General features: G+C 42.8%; 1 protein-coding gene across 2 annotated transcripts in view; it reads left to right on the forward strand.

Moving 5' to 3' along the window:
- Positions 1-1,265: 1,265 nt before the first annotated feature.
- The window catches only part of GLIPR2 (GLI pathogenesis related 2), a gene marked incomplete at its 5' end in the record, with an annotated part of 28,759 nt that continues 7,042 nt past the window's right edge, over positions 1,266-22,982 (forward strand). Inside the window, 3 exons of one of the 2 annotated variants that reach the window (XM_082044659.1) lie at positions 1,266-1,497; positions 15,259-15,367; positions 18,915-19,018. In XM_082044659.1, coding sequence (XP_081900785.1) covers positions 1,485-1,497; positions 15,259-15,367; positions 18,915-19,018 — 226 coding nt within the window. Of the gene's footprint in view, positions 1,498-15,191; positions 15,368-18,914; positions 19,019-22,982 lie in introns of those variants that run through there. The other variant, XM_082044658.1, reaches the window with a different exon arrangement.

Consider the following 22,982-nt stretch of genomic DNA (forward strand, 5'->3'; position numbering starts at 1 on the left):
TGGTTTGCTCACTCCTGCAAGCAAACAAAACAGCAGCTTTTGCCTCCAGATAAAGGGCTCTGATAGTACCAGCTCCAGCTCCCCACCCTGATCCTCTACCAACTGCTGCCATTCATGGCAGAGGGAGCAGGAGGGCATTTCCTTCTGCACCTTCTTTGGCTTCTTCCTCCTGCCCTGCTGCCTGCCCTGTGACCAGCTAAGGGAGGGTGAGTGTGATCTCACACCCTGTGGTTTCCTCTGCCGGATGGTGATCGATTTCCCCCATCCCTCTTCTTAGTGATCCCATCGATGATTAGATGGTGACACCCCCCTGGCTGGTGTTTTAGCTTCGCCAGTGAAGCAGTCTCAGGAAGAGCAGTGTGTCAGTGAAGGGATGTTGTCTTCCCCATCTGCTGCTGCTACGTGTTTAAAAAGAAAAGAAAAAACCCCACTTTATTTCTGAGTTTTCTGTTCTTTTCATGGAACTCAGCCTTCAGCGGTAGGTAAAGAATCGTTAAAACCTGCTGAGCCAGCAGTCTTGGCACAAAACCAAGCAGAACCTCGACATTTTGAAAGGCGTTGTAAAAAAAATGGGAAGCGTTAACCTCAGATGATTTTGTGTGATGATGAAAAGATGAAAGTTGGAAGCACGTCACTGAATTATTGTTTGGAGAGACGCAGCACTTCTGAAGTTAAATCAAAGCACCTTGTTCAGCGTAGTTGAAGTAGTTAATATTTGCCAGATTAGCTTGAGGTATTTTGATGTAGTGTGAAGATAACAGTGGTACAGTGTGGTTGAACAGATTAAACAAGGCACACGCCCATCCAGCTCGTTTCACAGAAATACACCAGCAGCACAGTTCCTCTTTAACCTGCAAAATCTTACACTGCATTTTCCTAAGAACTTCTACAGATTATGCATAACAGTCCAGAAAGTTTTTTATTTTAGACATAAGACATAGTTATACTTTGACATGTCTTATCACTTGCCTGTTTCAACTTTACATACAGTAACTGGGTAAAACTTAAACAGGCTTTAGCTGTATGAATTAACCTCGTGGATCATGCCTGCTGCAGAAGCAGAATTATTTGTCAGCAGAATTTATTTTCGCAGCCTCCTCTTATCAGAAAACAGCCGCGATTACTAAGCTTAATTGGTATGTAAAACCATATGGTGTTTTGGAGCTGCTTGGTTACTGTGGATAAATAGCTCCTGACCCTAAACGGGATCTTTTTAAGAAAAAAAAAAGCGGTGTCCCTATGCCTTATAAGGCGTGGGCAGGCTGACTCCAGTGCTGAAGAAGGGGCGGTAACGGGTTCATGCTGCTGAGTGTTCTCGAGCAGCGGTCACAGGCGACTGAAGAAGTTGGGCTGAAATTGCGAACGCTTCGTCCCCGGCACTTAACAGCGAAACTGCATCAAGAGAGGAGGCATCAGGTGAAATCTGGGGAAAAAAACACAAAACAAAACAACAAAAAACCAAACACCACCACCACTACTTGATCATGGGAAAATCAGGTGAGCAAATGCCTCCGTGCAGTTGGCTGTGTATTCTTACAATGTCCGTGCCTGGTTTTGTGCTCGGAAAGCATTGCTGGAGTGTTAGTGGGTTTCCTCCGAGAAAGCTTCTTTCATTTGTGCATGGTACAGCCTGGGAGGAGCTTTCTCCCTGACACAGGGTTAGATTAAAAAAGCTATGAAAACAGTACCCCCTCCCTAACCGGCACGAGTAGTTGTATTTTACATACAACTTACATTTTGTAACTTACAGTAGCTTTGCTGTATGGAATAATTGTAATCCTTATAGCTTTAAAATTATCTTTTGTCTAGCTGTCTGACAAAACTTACCTGCCTCGTAGACAGGCAGCAGGATGCTTTGAGAGGGTAGCGGGGGGAAGCTTTTCCTCAGCCTTCCTGTTGGGAGGGTTCAGATTTCAGATGTGTTTACTGTTTAACCAAGGCCAGCCTTGCTGGGGTCCTAAGCCTCTCCCCAGCTGTGCAGAAATCTGTGAAGCTTCTCCCTGCTCCTGGCTGTGTTGTTGGTCCTTTCCCCACCGTTGCCAGCTGTCTGTGTGTCCTGCCCTGACAGTCTCGGCTGGAGGAGGCTCCTCCGAAGCTGCCAAGGACTGGAGACCTTATGAAGAGAGAGCTCATGTCTGGGACTCTGTCCATCTTTGTCCTGTTTGAGTGAAAACCTGTGCTGATCTGCTGAAACGGCTGCGAAACTGGATGGTTTATTTTTGTTCTTGTGGTTAGGATGTTATTTCTGTGACAAATCAGAGCTTGGCAGCATATTGTCTGTTTGTCCTGTGGGTAAACAGCATGTGTGGGACAGACTCAGCAAAACCTAGTACTTAATTCACTCAAAACCACAGGTCTCTTCCAGAGAAACTTGAGGAAGATACTCATGTGGGTAACGATTTAAGGGGCCTCAGCACAGATGTGTTGAGTTTTTTGCCTTTTTATTTTTTAGAGGTCAGCATTGTAGATGAGATCAGAGCTGTCTGCAAGTGTGACTGTAAATGGTTTACTGGTGTGAAACCCAGTCCAGGAGAAGCACCATATAGCTGCCAGTGTGTGGTTTTGGCCCTGTGTCCTGGAAGCTGCATGTGGACTGGGATTTAGTAAATAACCTTACCACAATTTAAGTAACTGTAGTCACTTAAAAGTATCAAATTCAGCACTTCCTTGCTAATAGCATAAAAAAGTACAAATACCAGAAAAGTGTAGTGGCTGTATATTACATTAGCAAAGGTAATTGGAAAAAAGCAGTAGAGATATTCCAGTGTGCACCTCCCAACCCCAAAAGTGTTAAAATCTCCTCTTGTTTTACTATCTGCACTGTCTCTGTTTGCAAATTGCTAATACAGCCAGAAGGCAATTACCGTCTTTGTTATTTCCTGCACATTTATTACTGCGCATTAGTTGGTTGTTCCACTCTTAGGAGCAATGACAGACCAGAAAGTGCTTTTGCCAAAGCTTGGGTATTGTTTGCATCCCTAAGTAGTTATACAAATAGAGCTCGAGATCTAAGTACATGTTAAAAATGTTTTGTCACTTGTGTCACGCTTTTCAAATCAATGGTAAACTGGGTCCCAGTTACTGTCTTTGAGCTGCATGTGGTATTTTTAGATGAATCATAAAATGGAGATCCTGTCCTGACAATTGGTTTATTGACTAAATCCCATCTGCCCTTTCCAGAGCAATGGAGTCTTTAAATTCCTGTCTGAGATCATTCAGTGTGGTTTGCTTTTGAATGGGGGAGAGCAGCTATTTTTTAAGAGTATCACTTCCTCTGTTTTGTGTAAAATACCTCATATTCCCGCTGTAGGACTCTTGAGGACACTCTTGAGGCAGGTTTCTCTGTACTAGGATGTATGGAAATGTAACAGGTTGGGATTTGTCTGACTTCCAAATAGAGCGCTTGCTCATCTTCTGGATCAGAAAGATGAAGGTGGAGATTACATGCAAGTATAAATTTAAGGATGCTCTATTTCATATAAAGTGGGGCCACTGTTTTAGAAAAAATGTCTTCAGTTTCTTTAACTTTCTATCTTTGGTTAATCTATCTTGAGGCCCAAGTATTCCCAGGCAAAGAAATCCTGCTCTTGAAAATCTCAGTTCTTTGACAAAAGCTCTCTAACAATGTGTTGTTACTAGCTGTTGGATTATATTTGAAGCGATGTTCTTTGCAATTACCAGAGCCAGAGACTGAGCATTGGTTTTGCTTTGTCAAACAGAGCTGAGCATTGGAAGACACAGGTACCTCTGACTCAGCTTTCTTCCTTGGAAACTGCAGGCTGCTGAATCTAAATTCATACTGAAACTCCCTCATCAGGTTCAGACAGACACCTCCCATGGTGACAACTCCTGCAAATACCTAAGCCAAACACAGGGACCCTTTCTTCCCTCCCCTTAGTCTTCTCTTTTTGAGCAGCATTAGGATTATTAGGATTAGCATTAGGTGGTGCAGGCTCCCTTCCCTGCAGATCCCAAAACTAAAAGACCTGGGTATTTTCTGCAGGAAATGAGGTGATGGTGAGCTGTTGCTCAGGTTGCTGCATCGGGTGGTCTCTGACCCCCTCACAGCTGTGTCGGGTCAGAAGCTGGGGTCCTGCGGGCAGCCCTGGCCCCAGAGGGGATATCCCTCCCTCCATCTCTCTCTCCCTCCCTCCCTCCATGCCAGCAGCTGCGGGCGATGCTGGGGGAAGCAGCTGGCTGCTGCCTCCACTTCTCCGTTCTGGAGAGCAGGTGGTTCTGCTGCGGTGTGGGAGTCTCCAAAAAAGGCTGGGATGAGGGGAGAAAAAAGACTGCCAAAAGTCTCATTTCTTCCGCTTCTCCTCCAGCCCTGCCTGGCGGGGGAAGGGAGCTTGCCCCGCTCACTCCCTAAAAACCAGGCTGGGGAATCGCCTTGTTTCTTCTGGCTGATGGGTGCAGGCGCTATCAGACAAAGACGAGGACATGCTCAGTAAATACCAGCTATCTTTTTACAGCGTTTGGTTTTGTTTTTCTTTTATGTTCTTCCCCTTCCCCCCCCTCCCCTCTTCTGCAAATGTGGGTGGGACTCCAGAAAAAAGGCTGGGAGTTACCCGCTGTGCCGCTTGTTGAGTCAGTACAAAAATAAGGGGGTTTGACAAAAAGAAGAGAGACAGGAACTAAACTCAGTGCAGTTTTCCATGCAGGTGTTAATCTTCCTTAGAAGCATGTGCTGGTTTTTAACCCTTGCGGTGCACCTTTGCAGCACAATTAGAAGGACTGTTGTGTTTTTTTTTTTTGCAGAGTGAACTGCAGCTTCAGCTGATCTGAAGTGCAAACTTGTACTTTAGCATCTTGATAGGAGGCAGCTGTAGCAGGTCATAACAAAAAAGTACAAGCATACTGGAGAAGTGACCTGTTTGCTTTTTGAGGAATGTGATACAAGCTGCCAAAATGACAAGGTGTTTCGTGTTGACTGGTTTTACGGGGCCAGTGGGGAGAGAGGAAATGAATGGGTCTGAACTGCTAGCAACCGAGCATTCGTGTTTGGTAACAGCAGGGTATTTGCAGAACTTGTTGTTAAAACAAGTTTCTGGCTGTTTCTCTTTACACCAGAACTGAAATGGCGGTGTGGTGGGAAAAGGGCCTTTCAGAAATCAAGTTAATTCAGTTAAAACGCCCACATTTCTCCAGTTTTTGCCTACAGAACGCACTGACTACTTGGTTCAAGTTCAGTAAATGGCAAATAGAGAAAAATCTGCCAGGAAGGCGTCAGTCTTTGGCAAGCAGCGTTCTGGGCCCAGTTTTTACCTGTCTGTTGAACCATTGGTGTTTCAGTGGGAGAGAGAGGAATAGAATGCAGGGACCATCCTGCGCAACAGTAGCTACTCCTGTTGACTAGTAGATAAGTAGTCTTAGCGCCTCATGGTCAAAGCAGATAAATGCCAAAACAAGAATCAGGGTTCACAAAGAACAGGATGGAATGTGGTGGTCTGTAGTAACTGAGATACCTACTAAGGTTTCCCATGACACAGAGCTGCACATCAAAAAGCATCAGCTCTTCATTCTGAACCTTCCAAGAAATCTTTCTCAAACAAATAGACAAAAAACAAATCTCCAAATTAAGCAGGAAGAGAGCTCTTTTTAATGGAATTCAGTGGAAACATTAAACCCCTTGGTTTTCTATTACTGCAGGTGGTAGTATCCATCTTGTCTAGGTTTGAATTTGCCTTAGATGCTGCACTATGTGCAAGAACAAAAAGTATGAGAAAATGAGTCTCTTGATCCTAACTGCTTTGTGTGCATCGCATATCTCAACAGGCCGGAAGGCTATTTCAGATCAGTATTTTGGTTGAGGGCACGCTGTTCTCCGAAAGATTAGCTGGAGCATATCTGTGTTATGTTTTTACAGGCAGATGTGAGCAAGTTCTGCCCAGTCTTTGAAGGTCTGACCAGCAGCTCTGCCAGAGCTGGGCTGGGTGGCCCTGCAGAGGGGGGCGAGGTGAGGCCAGACGAGCGGCCAGCAGCTTGGGTTCAGAACTGGCTCCTGGGCCAGTGGGTGTGAGAAGACCATACTAGTCTGGGGTGTTGTGGAGAAAGACAATATGGGCCTGTTTAAGGCCAGCACAAACATTTTTAGTATAATTTAAAGTTGACTGGACTGAGCAAATCTCGGCTTTGAACAGAAGTAATGTGGGCTTCGCCTGGTCTCAGCTTTAAGCGTGATTGTTGCAGAGCTGCATGAAATGGTTAGTTAACCGTCCTTCTGGAGCTTTGCTATGCCACCATTGCGGGTGCGGTGTTTGGGAGCAGTCTTCTAACTCAGATCATAAAGGCTGTCCCTCAGTTCAAGAAGGACGGAACTGCTGGAGAGAGTCCAGCACAGGGCAACAAAGATGATTAAGGGAGTGGAGCATCTCCTTTATGAGGAAAGGCTGAGGGAGCTGGGGCTCTTTAGCTTGGAGAAGATGAGACTGAGGGGTGATCTCATTAATGTCTACAAATATGTAAAGGGTGAGTGTCATGAGGATGGAGCCAGGCTCTTCTCAGTGACAACCAATGATAGGACAAGGGGTAACGGGTTGAAACTGGAACACAAGAGGTTCCACTTAAATATGAGATGAAACTTCTTCTCAGTGAGGGTGCCAGAGCACTGGAACAGGCTGCCCAGGGAGGTTGTGGAGTCTTCTACTCTGGAGACATTCAAAACCCGCCTGGACGCCTTCCTGTGTGATCTCATCTAGGTGTTCCTGCTCCGACAGGGGGATTGGACTAGATGATCTTTTGAGGTCCCTTCCAATCCCTAACATTCTGTGATTCTGTGACACCTGTGTGTCACAAAGCTGAAATGGGGTTGCACGTGTTGCTGAAGTCTCCATACCCTGTTGTAAATGTAAATATGGGAGGCAGGGTGACTGTTTTCCATGAGACAGCTCCGATGATAGTTTGTGACAGGGAGGTGGGAAGAAGTTGCTCAATAAGTGCTTAATTTTACCCTCTGTGTTTGTTTGTCACACTTGTAAATTTTGTGGGCCATTGTAACATGTTGGTCACTTAGTAAGTGATCCTCAAAAAGTTACTTGGGGTGAACTGTGGCAGGGTGTAACCCGTTCTTGATTTTTCCCTTATGAAGACCTATTACTAAAATAGATCTCTCAGCTTAGAATCACAGAATGGCTGAGGTGGGAAGAGGCCTCCAGAGGTATTGGTCCAACTCCTCTGCTTAAGCAGGGCCACCTAAACTGTTTGCCCAGGACTGTGTTCAGATGGCTTTGAAATATCTCCAAGGATAGAGACTCCGCAACCTCTCTGGGCAACCTGTGCCAGTGTTTGGTCACCTGCAGCTCCACTGTATGAGGACTTATGACTGTGAGGAGTATGTTCCCCTGGACTGCCCCTATGGCAGGTCACAGGAGGAGTTGTCCATGACAATGTTGTAGCACTGGCTTTCTGGAGAGATGCAAAGGGCTCCCCTTTGGAACTGCAGTCCCCAGCTATAAGTGTACACTGCGGTCTCTTTTATTCTTTGGCTCCCAAGCGCTGGGCCAGTGAGTAACCAACAGGAGCTGCAGAAGGAACATTGAAATAGAGAGGTTTAAAGATTTTGGGGTTTAGGTGGAGTTTTACCTTCCAGGGGGTAGTGTGGGGGCAGTATGCCTATTTGATTCTTTAAATATATTAAATTCAGACGAGGTATAAGGAAGAAATATTTTATGATGAGGGTGATAAAACACTGGCCCAGGTTGCCCAGGGAGGTGGTAGATGCCCCATCCTTGGAGACATTCCAGGCCAGGCTGGACAGGGCTCTGAGCAAACTGATCTATTTGCAGATGTCCCTGCTGATTGCAGGGGGTTGGACTAGATGACCTTTGAAGGTCCTTTCCAACCCAAACCATTCTATGAAATAAAGACCATGTTTATCAAAGTTTTGAGGTATGAAAACTGGGGTTTAACCTGTTTGGCAGGGGGATGAGAATGAGATTATGTAACTGATAATAAATATGGGCAAAGAAAGCTTCCTGTGTCTCCCTGCCTGGTCTGAAGTACTGGATAGGTGAGTTTACACCTCAGTGATCAGAAGAAATGTGCATGGCTGTATTTCCATGCCCCAGGGAAGTGCATAAATAAACATATTTTGATCATTGCCCCAGTTAGCCTGGATGTCCTTGGCAGAAAATCAAGATGGGAGGGTGTTTGAGCTAATGAGGTAAAAACTGGTTCAGGTATGGTTACCACAAGCAATGATAGAACATAAATGGTAGAGGTATCAAATGGCAGATAGTATCCCAGGAGAAGTGGGATGGTTCTTCTTAGCAAATTTCTTCACTTGGCAAAGACTTCAGTTGGCACCAGACAGCTAACAGTCCTATGCAAAATGAACTTGGCACCGGCTACCAACAAGGTTGCCTTTATTGCTGCCCATCCACAGAGCACAAGAATGTGCAGGATCCAAAATATGAATAAGTGACCAGCAAAAATTGCTCAAGTTAGACAGGCAAGTGACTCACAGAAGACTTAAAAGAGTTGTTATTCTGTTTCTCTGAAAATAAGACAGGGTCTTATATGAATTTGTGCTCCAAAAGGTGTGTTAGGGCTTATTTTCAGGAGATGTCTTATTTTTCCATTAACAACAATCTACATTTATTCTTGAAAAAAAAAAAATAAATCAACATTGATTCAAATATAGTCGTGTCATCACATTCTGTCACATTTGTCACATCTGTCCTGCTGCATTCTATTGCCAATTAATTTTACTTTTTTACATGTGTAGTTGCCTGGACACTATTTAAATTGACTTTTTATGAACTGTAACTAGGGCTTATTTTTGCAGTAGGCCTTATATTTCAAGCATCCCCAAAAATCCTGGAAAGTCATGCTAGGGCTTGCTTTCAGGATAGGTCTTATTTTTGGGGAAACAGGGTACTTGCTGAAGATTGTAGTATCATGCTGCTGTCTTGCAGACGTTATAAGGTGGAATCACAACCTAATGGCTGAAGCTCAGATTTGATAGTAGGGAAGTTTGTGATTTCTGGTGTTATTCTTTAGTGAATACAATTGCACCTTATTTTCTTCAGAAATTACTGTAATTAGAAACTCTAAGAAAATATTATATTGGGGAGGGAGGAGGAGAAGAAATGGAGAAGATTAATCTTCTCCTGCTACATAGTGTGGTCAGTTCTGACACACGCAGCTCACTTGTGGCTTTGTATTTTGAAGTGAATTTACCCTGGATATTGTGTGGCAATTAGGTTCAGTAATACAAGGCCTTACTAATGGGAGGGTCTCCTTAGCCTTTTTAAAAGGGTTAACAGTTTACACAGTAACTGCCTACAAGGGTTGTCTGCGGGGGTGTGTGCCATGATTACAATATTTAGTTGTTCTCCATGGCAGAATAGTAATAAAAAGAATGCTTTTGATTGTCTCTTGTGCAAAGCCAACACTGACTTCCCTAGATATGATGGTCAATCAGTTCCAGCCTTATGCAAGATGACCACTTCATGGTAGTGACTCCTTATTGACATGCTTGTTGGTCTGAATGTTTGGAGGAGAGGCTGCAAGCAGATGACTTCTCCCCCAACCCTTGCCTCCAATGAAAGTGAGAACTTGCTTCTGTCAGTGCTCAAGACTGCTGATGAGTGTTGCTTTTATTTTTTAAAGGCTTAAATCACAGAAGGCTCTGCTGCCTCTCAGAGCTGTGCAGTTTCCAGTTTACCAGGTGTTCCTTTTTAATCAGGGCAGTCAATTGCCTAACAGTTTATAAAAGGCCTTAAGTGAGGAAGTAATCAGCACTGTCTATTAGAGCAAGAATAGGATTTGCAATCAAATAGTGACATGACTAATGTCATTGAAACGTTTTATTACACCGACAGCTTCATATTCTCCGGCAATATGCCTCAAATGGGGAAAAATAGTGAGTTACGTCATATGGCACAGGTAATGCAAGGTTATTAAGTTGCCAGTTTGCTGTAGATGAGACCCAGATAATGAGTGTGGAGTTTGTCCATCACATTCAATTAACTCAGACATCTTACTGTTGTCCTGAAGCTTATCCCAGCTTTTTGCAGGTGTGTAAGAACAGTTCAGGCAAAACTAAATGCTGTAGGACATCAGAGAATCTCCTCCCTGAAAAGGGATCTCCTGAGCTGAAAGGAAAACTATTTTGAGCAGTCCAATAAACACAAGTAAGTTCCAGGAAACTATTCCCGTTCAAACTCACGTCTAATTATAAACCCCAATTCCTTTCATGCCTTTAAGACGTACTTTCTCTTCTAGCTTTTAGTAGGGTGATAGGATAATTCAGGTTGGAAGGGAAATAGTCTACCAACAATTATGATATCTCCCATAAATGCCTATTGTATGAGATGGAGATGTTGCCCCTATATTGAGCTCTTTGTTGAGAGATGTAAAAGACATCTAAGAAACTCCACCCAGGATATAATGCTTTCTGAATATAGTATATTTTTTTCTTTCCTTCCCACCAGGATGTATAGATGATTTCATTTCTTGTGTATGTTTCCAAGCAATCAGCCAGTTTTGTGAGAGAACAGGGGAGTTTAGCACTGAAAGAAGTCAGATTTTATGGCTGGAAGTGATGCATGAATTGGAGTGTCAGATCCATGCTTCCAAATGACATATTTGGGAATAGCATTAAGGGCCAGTATTTGAAGACATTACTGTCCCAAATGGGAAGAAAGAAAGTGTAGTCAAATATATGGAGAAAGAAACGTGGAATATTCACTCCTTGTGGCACTGCAGAGGTCACCCAGTATAAGACCATCCTGGAGTGTTTGTGACTTTAAACCAAAGTCCTGAGACAAAATGCAGTAGAGGCATAATCGTCCTCTTAATATTTCTGACATCAACTGAATATCTATCACTTCTCCATTGAAGAAACATTCTTAGAGTGGAAAAGATTCAGCTAGGGCAAGTTGCCACATAATTACATTTCAAGTAAGAATAAAGATTATCACTAATTATTACTAATAATAAATATGTCAGGTCTCTTAGTAAAGTCTAGATGAAAATGTGATAATTAAAAGCTGACATAGCTTGTACTCAGGAATTTTGTTTGTTTCCAGTCTGTTAATGTACTTGGAGGAGTTTGTGGAAGTAGAGGCATCTTCAGCTGTCTGGGACAGTAACAAAGGACTTTGATGTAATTACTTTGCAGTTCCCTAAAGCCTCCAGTGACGTTTTTCGTTAAACTGTTGGGCTTATTAAAAGTTGTATTTGCTCTATTCTCATTCCACACCCCATTGTTGCTGTCAGAGTAGGATAGAGTAATTCTGCAGTGTCAAGGGAGACTGAAGGGATTTCAGTATCAAAGCAGAGGTATACTTGGTGTTTAAATTGTTAGCTTTTCATGTGCTTTCTGTCCACTTTGCATTTGTGTCTTCTCCATGTATTCTGGCACTTGGCTACTTTGTGCCTGGATAACTGATGTTTCTCCCTGTGTTCTGGGGAGGAAAGAGTGTGAAAGTAACATGCAAATCCTGGGTAATATGAGTCACATTGTGAAGGTTGTTGATATCAGGTTTTTGCATTTACCTCTTTCCAAAGGGGTGGGTCCTTTGAAGTATATTTTGCAGCTTTCTTCAGATACATTGCTCAAGATATTATATGAGGACATTTCTAATTCTTTATTTTGAGGCAGAATAGAAAGGTGGGATCATTATCTCCATTTACCTGTAATGTACACATTGGGTGAAGAGTTGAGGCCTGTGTTCAAAGAGGGATTGATACAGACATAATGGTACACTTTTTTGTGTACGATTCTCCATGAGGTCCATTTGTTGTTGACTGCATTATATGTTAATTATCCAAAGGCTAAACAGAAAAAAATAGTATGTATAGAAAGTACAAAGTTGCCAGTGAAGATTAATCCATAAACAGTAGGACAGAGAGCACTGAGAAGACAATGGTACTTGTAGAAATTGATGCTGTGCTCTTTCATGACTCACTTAGCCAGAAAGAAGTATACCTTTTTCGCTAGTCAAGCGCATGCCTGGTATAATGTTGTGCACCCTGAGTGGTGACACGAGGGCTACCCACAGCATTTATCCTGTGTAGGTATTGGGTGGTTAGGTTTTATGTTTGTGTTTCGTGGAATATTTTACTGTTACCTTTTCCCCACATCATCTTGCAGCTCTGCAAGAGCAGTGACAGCTTCAAATGTGGTGCAGAGCAGCTAGTGGTGTGGAAGATGTCTTCAGATAACTCGCTTCTCTTCTTATGTCCAAGCTAAGGGAAGAACAGAGCAGGAGAAGACAGGGTTCAGATAAGAAGTGGGAAGGATTCAGATATAAAGAGCTCTTCACCTGAGAAGGAGTGAGTAGATTGGCACTGTTTAGAAACAATAAGAGAACGGAGAAACAGAATACTCAGAAAAAAATGGGGAAAATTAATGTAGATGCCTCTGCTTAGTTTTGTGTGGTCACACAAAGTTAATCAGTGAAACTGAAAATCCTATAAGGTGTTTTCTTTACCACATCATACCCTGGAAATTCATGGTCTCATGCTGCAATTATCATAGCCAATGTTCCAGAAGAATCCAAAACAGAGGTAAATAATTGAATAATGAGAAGCAAGCAACTGTATCTAATAACTTTAGTTGTTTTACTTGTTAAGCTGTGCAATGATTCATGACCAAACCTAACTTCCTGGCAGTGGGAAATAATTTTTCCTAGCAGCTTAAGCAGTGTACATGAAGGGAAAAAAGTACGTCTCCAAAGCTGTTTGGGAAGCTTTCCCCATTTGGGTGGGAGCCTGAAAGGTCCTGTTAACTCTCACTTCTGGCTTCCTAGTGTATGGAACATTGGTAAAATGGAAAAACTTAACATATCCTCCAAAACAAATCTGAAATACTTTTAGCAGTTCAGTGTCCCTCTCCACACATCAGCATGCATAGGGGAAGCTGTGCAGAGAGGGAGGTTGACACGTGAGCTTGAGTCACAGTAGATAAGTGTTTCTATAGCAGCCACCTTTGAGGGAAGGGCAGGATGGAGGTTCTCTAGGGACAGCAGAACAGTGCCTGCCATGGCTAGAAGAAACTCTGTTTTGTCCTCATCTTGTTTGTCTTTGTAATGCAAAATGTTAGTACAGAGCTGGATTATGCAGTGCTTCTGATAATGGATAGACTGACAGTTGACAAAACCTATATTTCAGTTGACTTAACTTTTTTTAGAATTTTAGTTTGCTATTGTCATTGGTGGCAACTTATTTGAATAGACACTTTCACACTTTCCAGTCAGGTTGTTTATCTACCATTTAATGCTAAGCGGATGAGATATTAAGTCTAGATGATAACAGCCACAACCTGGTCTTGTGTAGAAAAGTGCAGCCTGGAGTATGTGATGAAACTTTCAAAGCTGAGTATTTCCATTTGTTTGATCTGCAGGCTATCTTAAAGTTCTGGAAGCACAGACCCCTGCTTTCCTCAGTAACCTTATGATAGATGCCTTCAAATAGGCCATGCAGCTGATGAGAGGTTTAGGACACTGGTTTGATGGAATCGGTGAGCTGTGAGTGATGGTAATAAGAGTGATGAGACAGGCAAAAGGGTGTGTGTTGCTTAAACACCAGAGATGGAAATGCCTTATTGGTCTGACGGTGTGCAACCAGTGACACACAAAATTGAAGGAAAACCTAAAAGGAGGAGAATGGTGGTGGGCAGATCTCATTTCACCAAAAAGGGTTCCTGTTGCTGAATTGTTAACAGTCTAATGCCAACAACTTGATACCAAAAACTCTAAGCTGAAAGCATGTGGATGAAGAATATATTAGATATATGTCCACTGTGACACTTTAGTCTGGAAAAGGTCAGCCCAACTTTGGACTGTGTTTGAAAGGCTTAAGGTACTGCAAGAAACAGTAATGCCTTTCTGTCTACATTGGATATTGAGATTACCTTAGGCTACCATATTATCCTCGAGCTGTTGTGGAAACTGGAGAGAACTCTGAGAGCAGCCTAAAGCGTGAGCATGGCTTGGGTAGTCACCTTAGGAAGACATTATGAGAGCAGTGTGTGCAAACTGACAGCTATACTGTGGGAAAATGCATCATTGCAAACAGCAGAATAGTGTACACACTAATAACAGAGAGAATGATTGATTGTAGTTGTTAGGATCAAGTAGGGAGAGGAAGCTGAGAAATCTAAGGTAATAACAGGAAACACTTTCCAGTCATGAGGTACATTTGGGCTTTCAAAGTATCTTACAAGGAAAATTGTGGTAGTCGTGCTAATAGGATATTCAGAAATGAAGCTGGTGACTCATTAATAAATGTAGAAACCTGTGTCACAGTGAAAGCAGGGTAAATACTCAAAGATGTCTCAACCTCTTCAAAAGCTTCAGCAAGATAAAGTGAAAACTGTCCTTCTGTTTTGAAGATGCTATCCATACCTCTCTAACTGTCCCAATACCCTGTTTCAGGCTCCAAATTTCTCTTATAGCAGCAAATTCCACAGGGTGACCAATGACAGAGGTTTGGGTTTGTTTTTTTTTTTTTCCTCTGAAGCTTGGCAAAAATCAGCAAAGTTGTAAAAGGAGGTGACATGAAATTGCTGTCAAAGTGAATTGCACTGTGGCTTGTTGCTTGTCCTCTGCCTTGCACTGCTGAAAGTGTGAAGTTTACCAGGGTAACAACGTGGGCTCTTTTAAAGCTTTGCAGTAACTTTGGAATTTAGATATTTACCAAATACACTCTAGCACAGGGGAAAGAATCATCCCCAGCAGTCATTTCTTTCCTAACCACTTGCTGTTTGTTAACAATTCTTTTTCTATTAATTTGTAGTATATAATGAATAAAAAGAATGGTGCATGGTTCAAAGTATTTGCATAGTTCTAAACATTTTACTATCTTTGTTTTCTTCAGGGGGTGTCTTGACTAATACAGAAAATTCTTGCATATGGAGACAATAATTTGCATTTTTAGTGCATTGCCTCAAAGGACCTACTTGTTGCTTACTCTGAGACTTTGCAATGGTGATGCAACATGCTGAAATCCTAAAATGAAAGCCAGCCAAATTAACCTTAAATCACCTTGCTGTTGAGGATGGGAATACGGTTTGCATTTTTCTACAGCCTTTAGTGTGTCTGTACCATCCCACTGGGAATGTCTCTTAGAGTTAGTTCCTGGACAGAAAGCATTAATGGTTTGTTTCGTCTTGCTCCCAGGTCATGAGGGTGGTGTGTGTCTGTTCTTCAGTCCAGCCTGCACCAGCATCTTAGCTACAGGGTATGCTTTTTCTGTCTTCACTGATGTCTGTGTTTGACAGACCTTTCCAATTTTTTTATGTGATTTCAGCTTCCAAACAATTTGCTGAAGAAGTTTTGAAAGCACACAATGACTACAGGAAGAAACACGGAGTCCCCCCACTTAAACTCTGCAAGAAGTTAAACAGAGGAGCTCAACAGTGAGTTCAGTCCTTTCTTTTCTCTGATGAGATTTGTGACACTTTTTTCTGTTAGGTTTGGCTGTGCATACTGTAAAAAATATTTGCCTTTTGACATGCTGATATTCAATGAAGACTTACTGGGTGGAAAGTGAGGGACTCTACTCTGTGTCTCCCTACCCAACTCTTGTCATTCTGTCTTTCTCCATCACATAGCACCAGCTGCTCACGTGGGCACTTCTGTGGTCACAGCTGTATAAATCTTTCTTGTGCCCTTTTCCAGACAGGGAATGCATCTGTCTACACTGGTGTGTATCCTCTGCAGAGGGTAGTTGTCTAAAACATGCTTCACCACCACCTCTGTCAGATGGTGTGTTCTCATCTACAGGAGAATATCCATTGCTGCTGAAATAGTGGAGAAAATAACCTTTTTCATGGTAGGAATTGAAGAGTGGTCTAAGATCTATGGAATCAGAGGGAAGTCATTTCAGATCAAATTGTCTATCTCCCTGGCTCAAAAGCAAAATCAGTATATGTTGTTCTCTAGTCCGTCAGGAGGGACACATCTTACCTCTTATCCAGTGCTGTATGTTCAATGTACAGTGGATCCATCTTCCTGCTGTCTTAGGTCTTCCCTACAGAAATGTGAGTCTGTTACTGCTTGTCCTCTTTGCTGTAGACATGACAAGCAGATTATTTCCTTTCCCTTTACAGCAACCTTTTTCAAAGTAGATTTGAAAAGCTTCAGTTTTTTTCAGGCTGATCTTCACAGTACGACGAGATACCCGAAGGAGTAAATGCTGATTAAACTGTTCAGAAAATAAATGTCTTTCCATAATAGCTAAATAGTGGCCAGTTTGATCAGTGCAGAAGTGAGATCTCATCTCCTTTCAGACTTCTCTGTGCCCTCTGACTGGGAGCCAGAAAGACTGTGGGCTTTCCAGAACCTGATTTACTGTCCCAGCTTGGTGCTGTGCTGCCACATGGATGCTTCAGCTCCTGCTCTCCCAGACCAGAGATCTCCACCACATGTTGTGATGTACAATGCACCATGCACATGGTGCGTGGACATGCCCTCTGGCATCAGGCAAAATCTGATTCTGTATTTAATTTTAACTTTTTTTTTTTCTTGAGACATCATTGTAACTGGATATGGTATTTCTAAGAGATGGAATGTCAGTGACTCAGCCACATACCTTTGTAATCTTCTGGGGTTTTCCTTCTGTTCTTCAAAAGCTCGTTTTGTTTCCGTTTTACATGGTGCCTCACAATGAGGAAGAAATTACATTAACTTGTCAATAACACTTGTGTCTCCAAAGTGCTACAGCTGGTTTGAACAAGTCAACTTGTATGAATAGTTCAGATTATTCTGTCAAATATGCATTGCTCCACATTTATCACTCAGCCCTTGCTGAGTATTTTTAGGTCCTTCTGGAATTCCTAACAGTCCTCTCTGGTCTCAGCTGACTTTCCCCACTATGATGAATAACAATAGGAAGCCTTTTTTTTTTGGTTGTGGTCTGTAACTTAACTTGTAAGAATTAAAAGAGACTTGTTCAGAGTCTGGTGAAACTGGTTGACAGCAAGAACCAGAAATGGTTTGACCTGAATAAAAGACGTGAATTATAAGAAATCTCTTATTTGACAAGACAGATTTTGCATAATCTTAAATTCAAAGAACTTCACGTTTTCTTTAGATATATCTGAGGTTTTTGTTGATGTATGACTGGTGTTATCTCGGGGTACTTTTCCATGCTTCTCTATCTGTGTTGAAAAGGGTCTGTTTCCTACTATTTTTCAGTTCCAATAATTGCAACAGGTTAGAGGAACTGACTATTGGATCCCTGCCTTAGCATGAGATGAGTCACTCTCAGCAGGTGTCTGTTTATCTCTGACTGTAATGAAGCATAGGGTGATGATGTCAGACACAAATCTCCACTTTCAACTGACTGAGCTAGAGCGAATTAATCAGCCTTTGTCTCAAATCCCTGGCAACTTTGTCCATGTGCAATGTGTACTTTGTTCCATTCTTGTCTCTTGCTTGGGTTGTGGGAATCCTCAAAGAGAAAAATTAGAGGACTGTAATGATGTTGGGCATGAAGGAGCAACTACAGATCACAGAATCACAGAATGTTAGGGATTGGAAGGGACCTCAAAAGATCATCTAGTCCAATACCCCTGCTGGAGCAGGAACACCTAGATGAGGTTACACAGGAATGTGTCCAGGCAGGTTTTGAATGTCTCCAGAGTAGGAGACTCCACAACCTCCCTGGGCAGCCTGTTCCAGTGCTCTGGCACCCTCACTGAGAAGAGGTTTCTTCTCAAATGTAAGTGGAACCTCTTGTGTTTCAGTTTGAGCCCATTACCCTTTGCCTTACCATTGGTTGTCACCGAGAAGAGCCTGGCTCCATCCTTGTGATGCTCACCCTTTGCATATTTATAAACATTAATGAGGTCAATCCTCTAGTTCAGGATCTAGCAGACTGACAACTGACAAGGTTTTGTTTGGTTGTTTTTTTTTTTGGTTGTTTTTTTGGTTGGTTGGGGTTTTTTGTTTTGTTTTTGTTTTGTTTTTGCTGTTTTTTTTTTTCTTTTTTTTTTTTTTTTGAGGGAGAGGAATATGATAGAAGGAAATGAGAACCTCATGACTGAAGTACTGGCTTGGGCCAAAATGTTCAGCTGGACAAATTGCCTGTCTGTGGCAGATGCCAGTAATTCATGATTGTGGAAGGAGTAGTAGGACAAAAATGTGGTGATTCTTTTCCCCATTGTCTTCTCCTGAAAGTTACATATTTCTCCTGGAAAATATATTTTTCCTAAGCAGTAGATTGTATCCTCATTTTCTTGTTGCTGTTGTTTAATAAACCCTGAAGACTACCCACACCCAGCCCGCCCAGTAAATTCGTCTAGCTCTTTTTCAAACCTGTATGTGTCTTGGTGTCTGCATCATCTTTTGGTGATGACTTCTGCTGCATTTAAGTTACTTCCATGAGAGGCCTAGAAATGTGGGGAGGTGACACCTATAGCAACTGCTGGGTACTTCTCTTTCTCCCAAGAGCTGCAGGTAAGGATGGCCAGTGGATGGCCAGGTGCTGGGCAGAACAGGGTGGGGAAAGATCTGCCCTTTGATTTCTTCTAGGCCAGGTGTGTCAAACTCATTTTCAGTGGGGGCCACATCAGCCTCACAGTTGCCTTCAAAGGGCCGAATGTAATTTTAGGACTGTATAAATGTAACTACTTCTTCATTTGACTGTTTGAAGGCAACTGCAAGGCTGGTGTGGCCCCTGGTGAAAATGAGTTTGACAGCCCTGGTTTAGGTCCTTCTCTACAGTGACACGGGTGCTTGTGAAAGACAAAGAAAATGGCCTCTAGGCCTTCCCTTTGCCTAACTCCTAGATTTATGTAAGCTTAAAGTATCCCTGGCTTCAGGGCTTTGCAGCTGAGGAACTTAGCTTAAACTGTCATCTTCCAGCACAATTCCTTGCTTGCATCTCCTCCTCCTTACTCCTGCACCTTCTCCTCTCTGCTCACTGTGGCCTGTGACTTGATGTATGGATTCCTTTGCTAGGTATGCAGAAGAACTAGCTACCACAAGGGTCCTCAAACACAGCTCTGAGTCTGCTAATGGAAAATGTGGAGAAAACCTAGCATGGGCATCCTACGACCAACCAGGTAAGTTTTATTCTCTTATTGTCTCACAGACACTGGATAAATGGCTTGTCTTAGAATCCTAGAATGTCCCAAGTTGGACGGGACCCACAAGGATCATCGAGTCCAACTCCTGTCCTTGCATGTGACAACCCCACAGTTCACACCATGTGTCTGAGGGCGTTGTCCAGTCTCTTCTTGAACACTGTCAGGCTTGGGGCTGTGACACCTCCCTGGGGGAGCCTGTTCCAGTGCTCCACCAATGTCCTAATGTCCAACCTAAACCTCTCCTGACACATCTTCCTGCTATTCCCTTGGGTTCTGTCATTGTTCACCAGAGGGAAGAGCTCAGCGCCTGCCCCTCCTCCTCCACTTGTGAGGAAGCTGTAGCCCCATAAGGTGTCCCCTCAGTCTCCTCTTCTCCAGGCTGAACAAACCAAGGGACTTTAGCTGCTCCTCATACGGCTTCCCCTCCAAACACTTCACCAACTTTGTGGTCTTCCTCTGGACAGTCTCCAGTAGCTTTATATCCTTTTTATACTCTGGTGCTCAGAACTGCACCCAGTGCTCCACATAAAGTACATTCTTGTGTACTTTGGGCTCAGAGCCTCTGGTTGCAAGAGTACTGGCATTTCCCCTGCTTTGAAAGTGCGTCCACCACAGGCTCCATGGGAACAAGATGGTTGTTTGCCATCACCTACATGTACTGAGAGCATGGAGCACATGTAGGTACAGAGAGGGTAAGGGACTGTGGGTTATGTGCCTTTGGAGGAAGGGGAAGCTTGGCTGCTTCATATGTCCCAGCTGAGGAGATGTCTTCAGTGCTAGTTGGGTGTCCAGGAGAGGAAAGAAGGAAACCGTCAATGCCCTCTACATCACCTTTATCCTTAGTTTGTCTCAGCCAAGGAGGGGGCTGACCACAGGCCAGCTATGGTGAGGAAGGTGGAAAAACAGCTATTGCATGCTACACAGCAGTTCCTGACTGTGGGGGCAAAAAGTCAAGGGGAAACCAACATGACAGAAGCTTATGTTAGACATCTAGTTTCTTCTGCTCTGTCAGCAAACAGGCTTTGAGCCCTTTTCCATGCCTTCATTTCTGAAGACAAAAATACTCTCCCTATATTTTTCTGATCATAAATGTAACACGTAATGGGCAACCTTTGGTTTGGATGCCCAAGGACTTGAATTTTGGCCAAGCTGGCAGCCTGGGGTGAGCCCTCAGTTGGATCGATGTTCAGCAGGCTCTTCCCTTCTGCCTCCTCCCGTGGGCAGGGCTCATGCCTCAGCCTGCTCAGACAGCAGGTGGGATATATTAAAAGTGACCACTTGCTTGCTTTATTCCCATCTACCCCTGGAATTTCCAGCACAGCCTTGGGGAGACAGAAGCTCATTTCTGCAGGCTGGAGGCTTCTCAGTAAGAGAGTTTTAGACCCAGAGACACTGTTCAGTTCCTCTGCAAGTGCCAACTCTAGTCCCTAATGGGTTCTTTTTCATGGTGAAAAAGAAACCTAGGGTGGAAAAATACAATTTGATCTACTCATATTTGGCATTCTGTCCATTGCAAGACTCTGAGGCAAGAGTTCAGAGCAGCATGGGAAAACACAGATGTATGGCAAAGTTTGTGTAGTAGCTATGACTCACTGACTGAGCTTATTTCTTCCTTCTTGCTTGTGTTAATAGCCTGTGCTCCTTCCCCTGAGGTTAAAGTCATAGAATTCCCATTTAGAGAGCTGGAAACAAAACACATGGATCCTTCCATAAATTGTATAATGCTTGTCTTTTTCTGGATCCCATCTGTTTTCTTCAATGCACTCTTTCCATACATAACTTGCCAGTTTTGAGCAATTTTGTTACTATTTTCTTATCCACAGGATTGAATGTCTTGCTGAGAAAATTAAGCTACATCCTCTTTTGTTCTGTAAAACACTTCTACATTTGCTGTTTAGCAGGATCATTCAAAGTACCAGAATGAGAAAACTAGTTACTCAAAGAAAGTTATTTTCTCGTCTTGGCTTTGTCTTTATCTCTGTGGAGCTAGTTCATTCTTTTTTTCTTATATAGTTAGTTAATTTGTACCCTGCTCATTCAGGTTGAAATTTGTATTAAGGCATCCATTCAAGGGCTTAACAAAGGCAGACAGTGTCTTCTGGTTTCTTTCCTAGATAAAGCAAAACTCAATAAACCTCCAGCATACTCTGTATTCTCTCTAAGAAGGTGATGCTATTGTTTATTTTGGCTCTTACTGAATTCTGTAATAATGCCAGAAGATGCATTTCTTGTTTCAGAGAAGATTTAAGCTTTCAACTATAAGACCCTTCTAGTTTGACCCCTTTCCTGGTACAAGAATACCTGGAATTGTATTCAGCATTTTGGAGTTACATAGCCTAAAGCTGTCGCTGGAAATACGTTTATCCCTGTAATCCAAGAAATAGTTGACAGCTGTTTCCTCCCTCCAGTCCTGCAGGAACTGCTCCGCAGCAGATTTCTCTTTGTCTGTGTTCAAATAAGTGAGCTGCTAATGTGAGAGACCGCAGCGTGCCTTGGCAGCTGTAGTTTGTCAGGCTTCTCAGGATGCCTCGTCTCATTCCTCATCTCTCAAGAGGCTGAAGGCAAGCACTGGATGACTAAATTCTGTTTGGGATGGCTGGTGTGGTCATGAAGAACGTGCCATGTCACCTGTGAAAACACCGCAGCTAATGAACTCTAGAGAGTTCGTAAGAGAAACTCACTGTACATTATCATGTATGTTGTCACGTGTTATTAGGGGAACCTGGGTCTGCGTATAGATAGATCAGGACTAGCAGGCAAAGCGGCACAGACACCCTCTACCCCAGCCCTGCAGGACCATGCTCTGACTGAGAGCTTGCCTTGATGCATCTCTTGCTGTCTGACATCAGGCTTACACAGTACTGTTAAACAAAACAAAATAAAATAAAATAATGACCTGCATGAGGAATGCTGGAAGTAGAGGATTACTTCCTAAAACTATTAGTATGATTTCAGTCTAGGTAGATATTTCATAAAAACATTAGTATTACTTCAATCTAGGTAGATATTTTATTTCTGAGGTAAATTTAAACCTACCTCTACCTTCTTTCCCCTCAGAGTGCTGGAAGGAAGTTTGTGATAACAAAAGCTAGAAAAACATTCGAGGAGAATTCTGAGGTTTAGGGTACCTTGCTTTTAAGTAGATGTGCTATCCATCCTTGCACAGAAATATGTCCTATGTGATTTTATTAGAATGTTTTTAGCAACTTACTCAGTGGGATTACTTGAGGATTTAAGCACTCTTTGGTGTGAAGAGAAACACTAAGGCAAGGACTAGAGAAATTATGTGTTAGAAGAGGAAGCTGAATACAGTAATAGGGCTGCCACAGCTTTGTGCCTCCCAGTAGTGAGGCTGAGAGTATATTCTCAGGTGTGCACACACAAATACACATGTACAATATGTACGTGCATATATATGCAGGTGGCCACACAGATCAGCTGAGGCAGTCAGCATTCACATGAACAGCATCAGTGCCCTTATCCTGTTCCCCTTTCTAGCTGATCACAATGAAGTGAATATTCATATATATTCCATTATTGGAATATGGAATATATATGAATATATATGAATAAAATAATAGAAAAATATATTTTTTTCCAGTAAAGGGTTTTAAGATATCTGTATAAAATTTATATTTTCATAATATCAAATATATATACTTATATATATGTATTTCAGTAATGGAAATAAAATTCCAGTGTGCATCCTTGCAGCAGCTGGGCTCAGACACTCAGTCTGCCCAGTAGCTGCCCGTGGATCCCAGTGTCTGCTGGCACCTGAACATACAAACCCCTGAGGCTGCATTTGCACTCCGGTTGCTGGTACAGAGTCTCTTCTGCACTCAGCTCTCTGGCCATCAGCCAGGACACCTCTTTCTCCCTGTGTGAGCCATACACTCCTGTAGTGACTCTTCCTAATCCAGCTTGCACTTTTTAGAAG

The sequence above is a fragment of the Streptopelia decaocto genome, assembly GCF_964273445.1.
Source record: "Streptopelia decaocto genome assembly, chromosome: 2".
Classification (NCBI taxonomy): Eukaryota; Metazoa; Chordata; class Aves; order Columbiformes; family Columbidae; genus Streptopelia; species Streptopelia decaocto.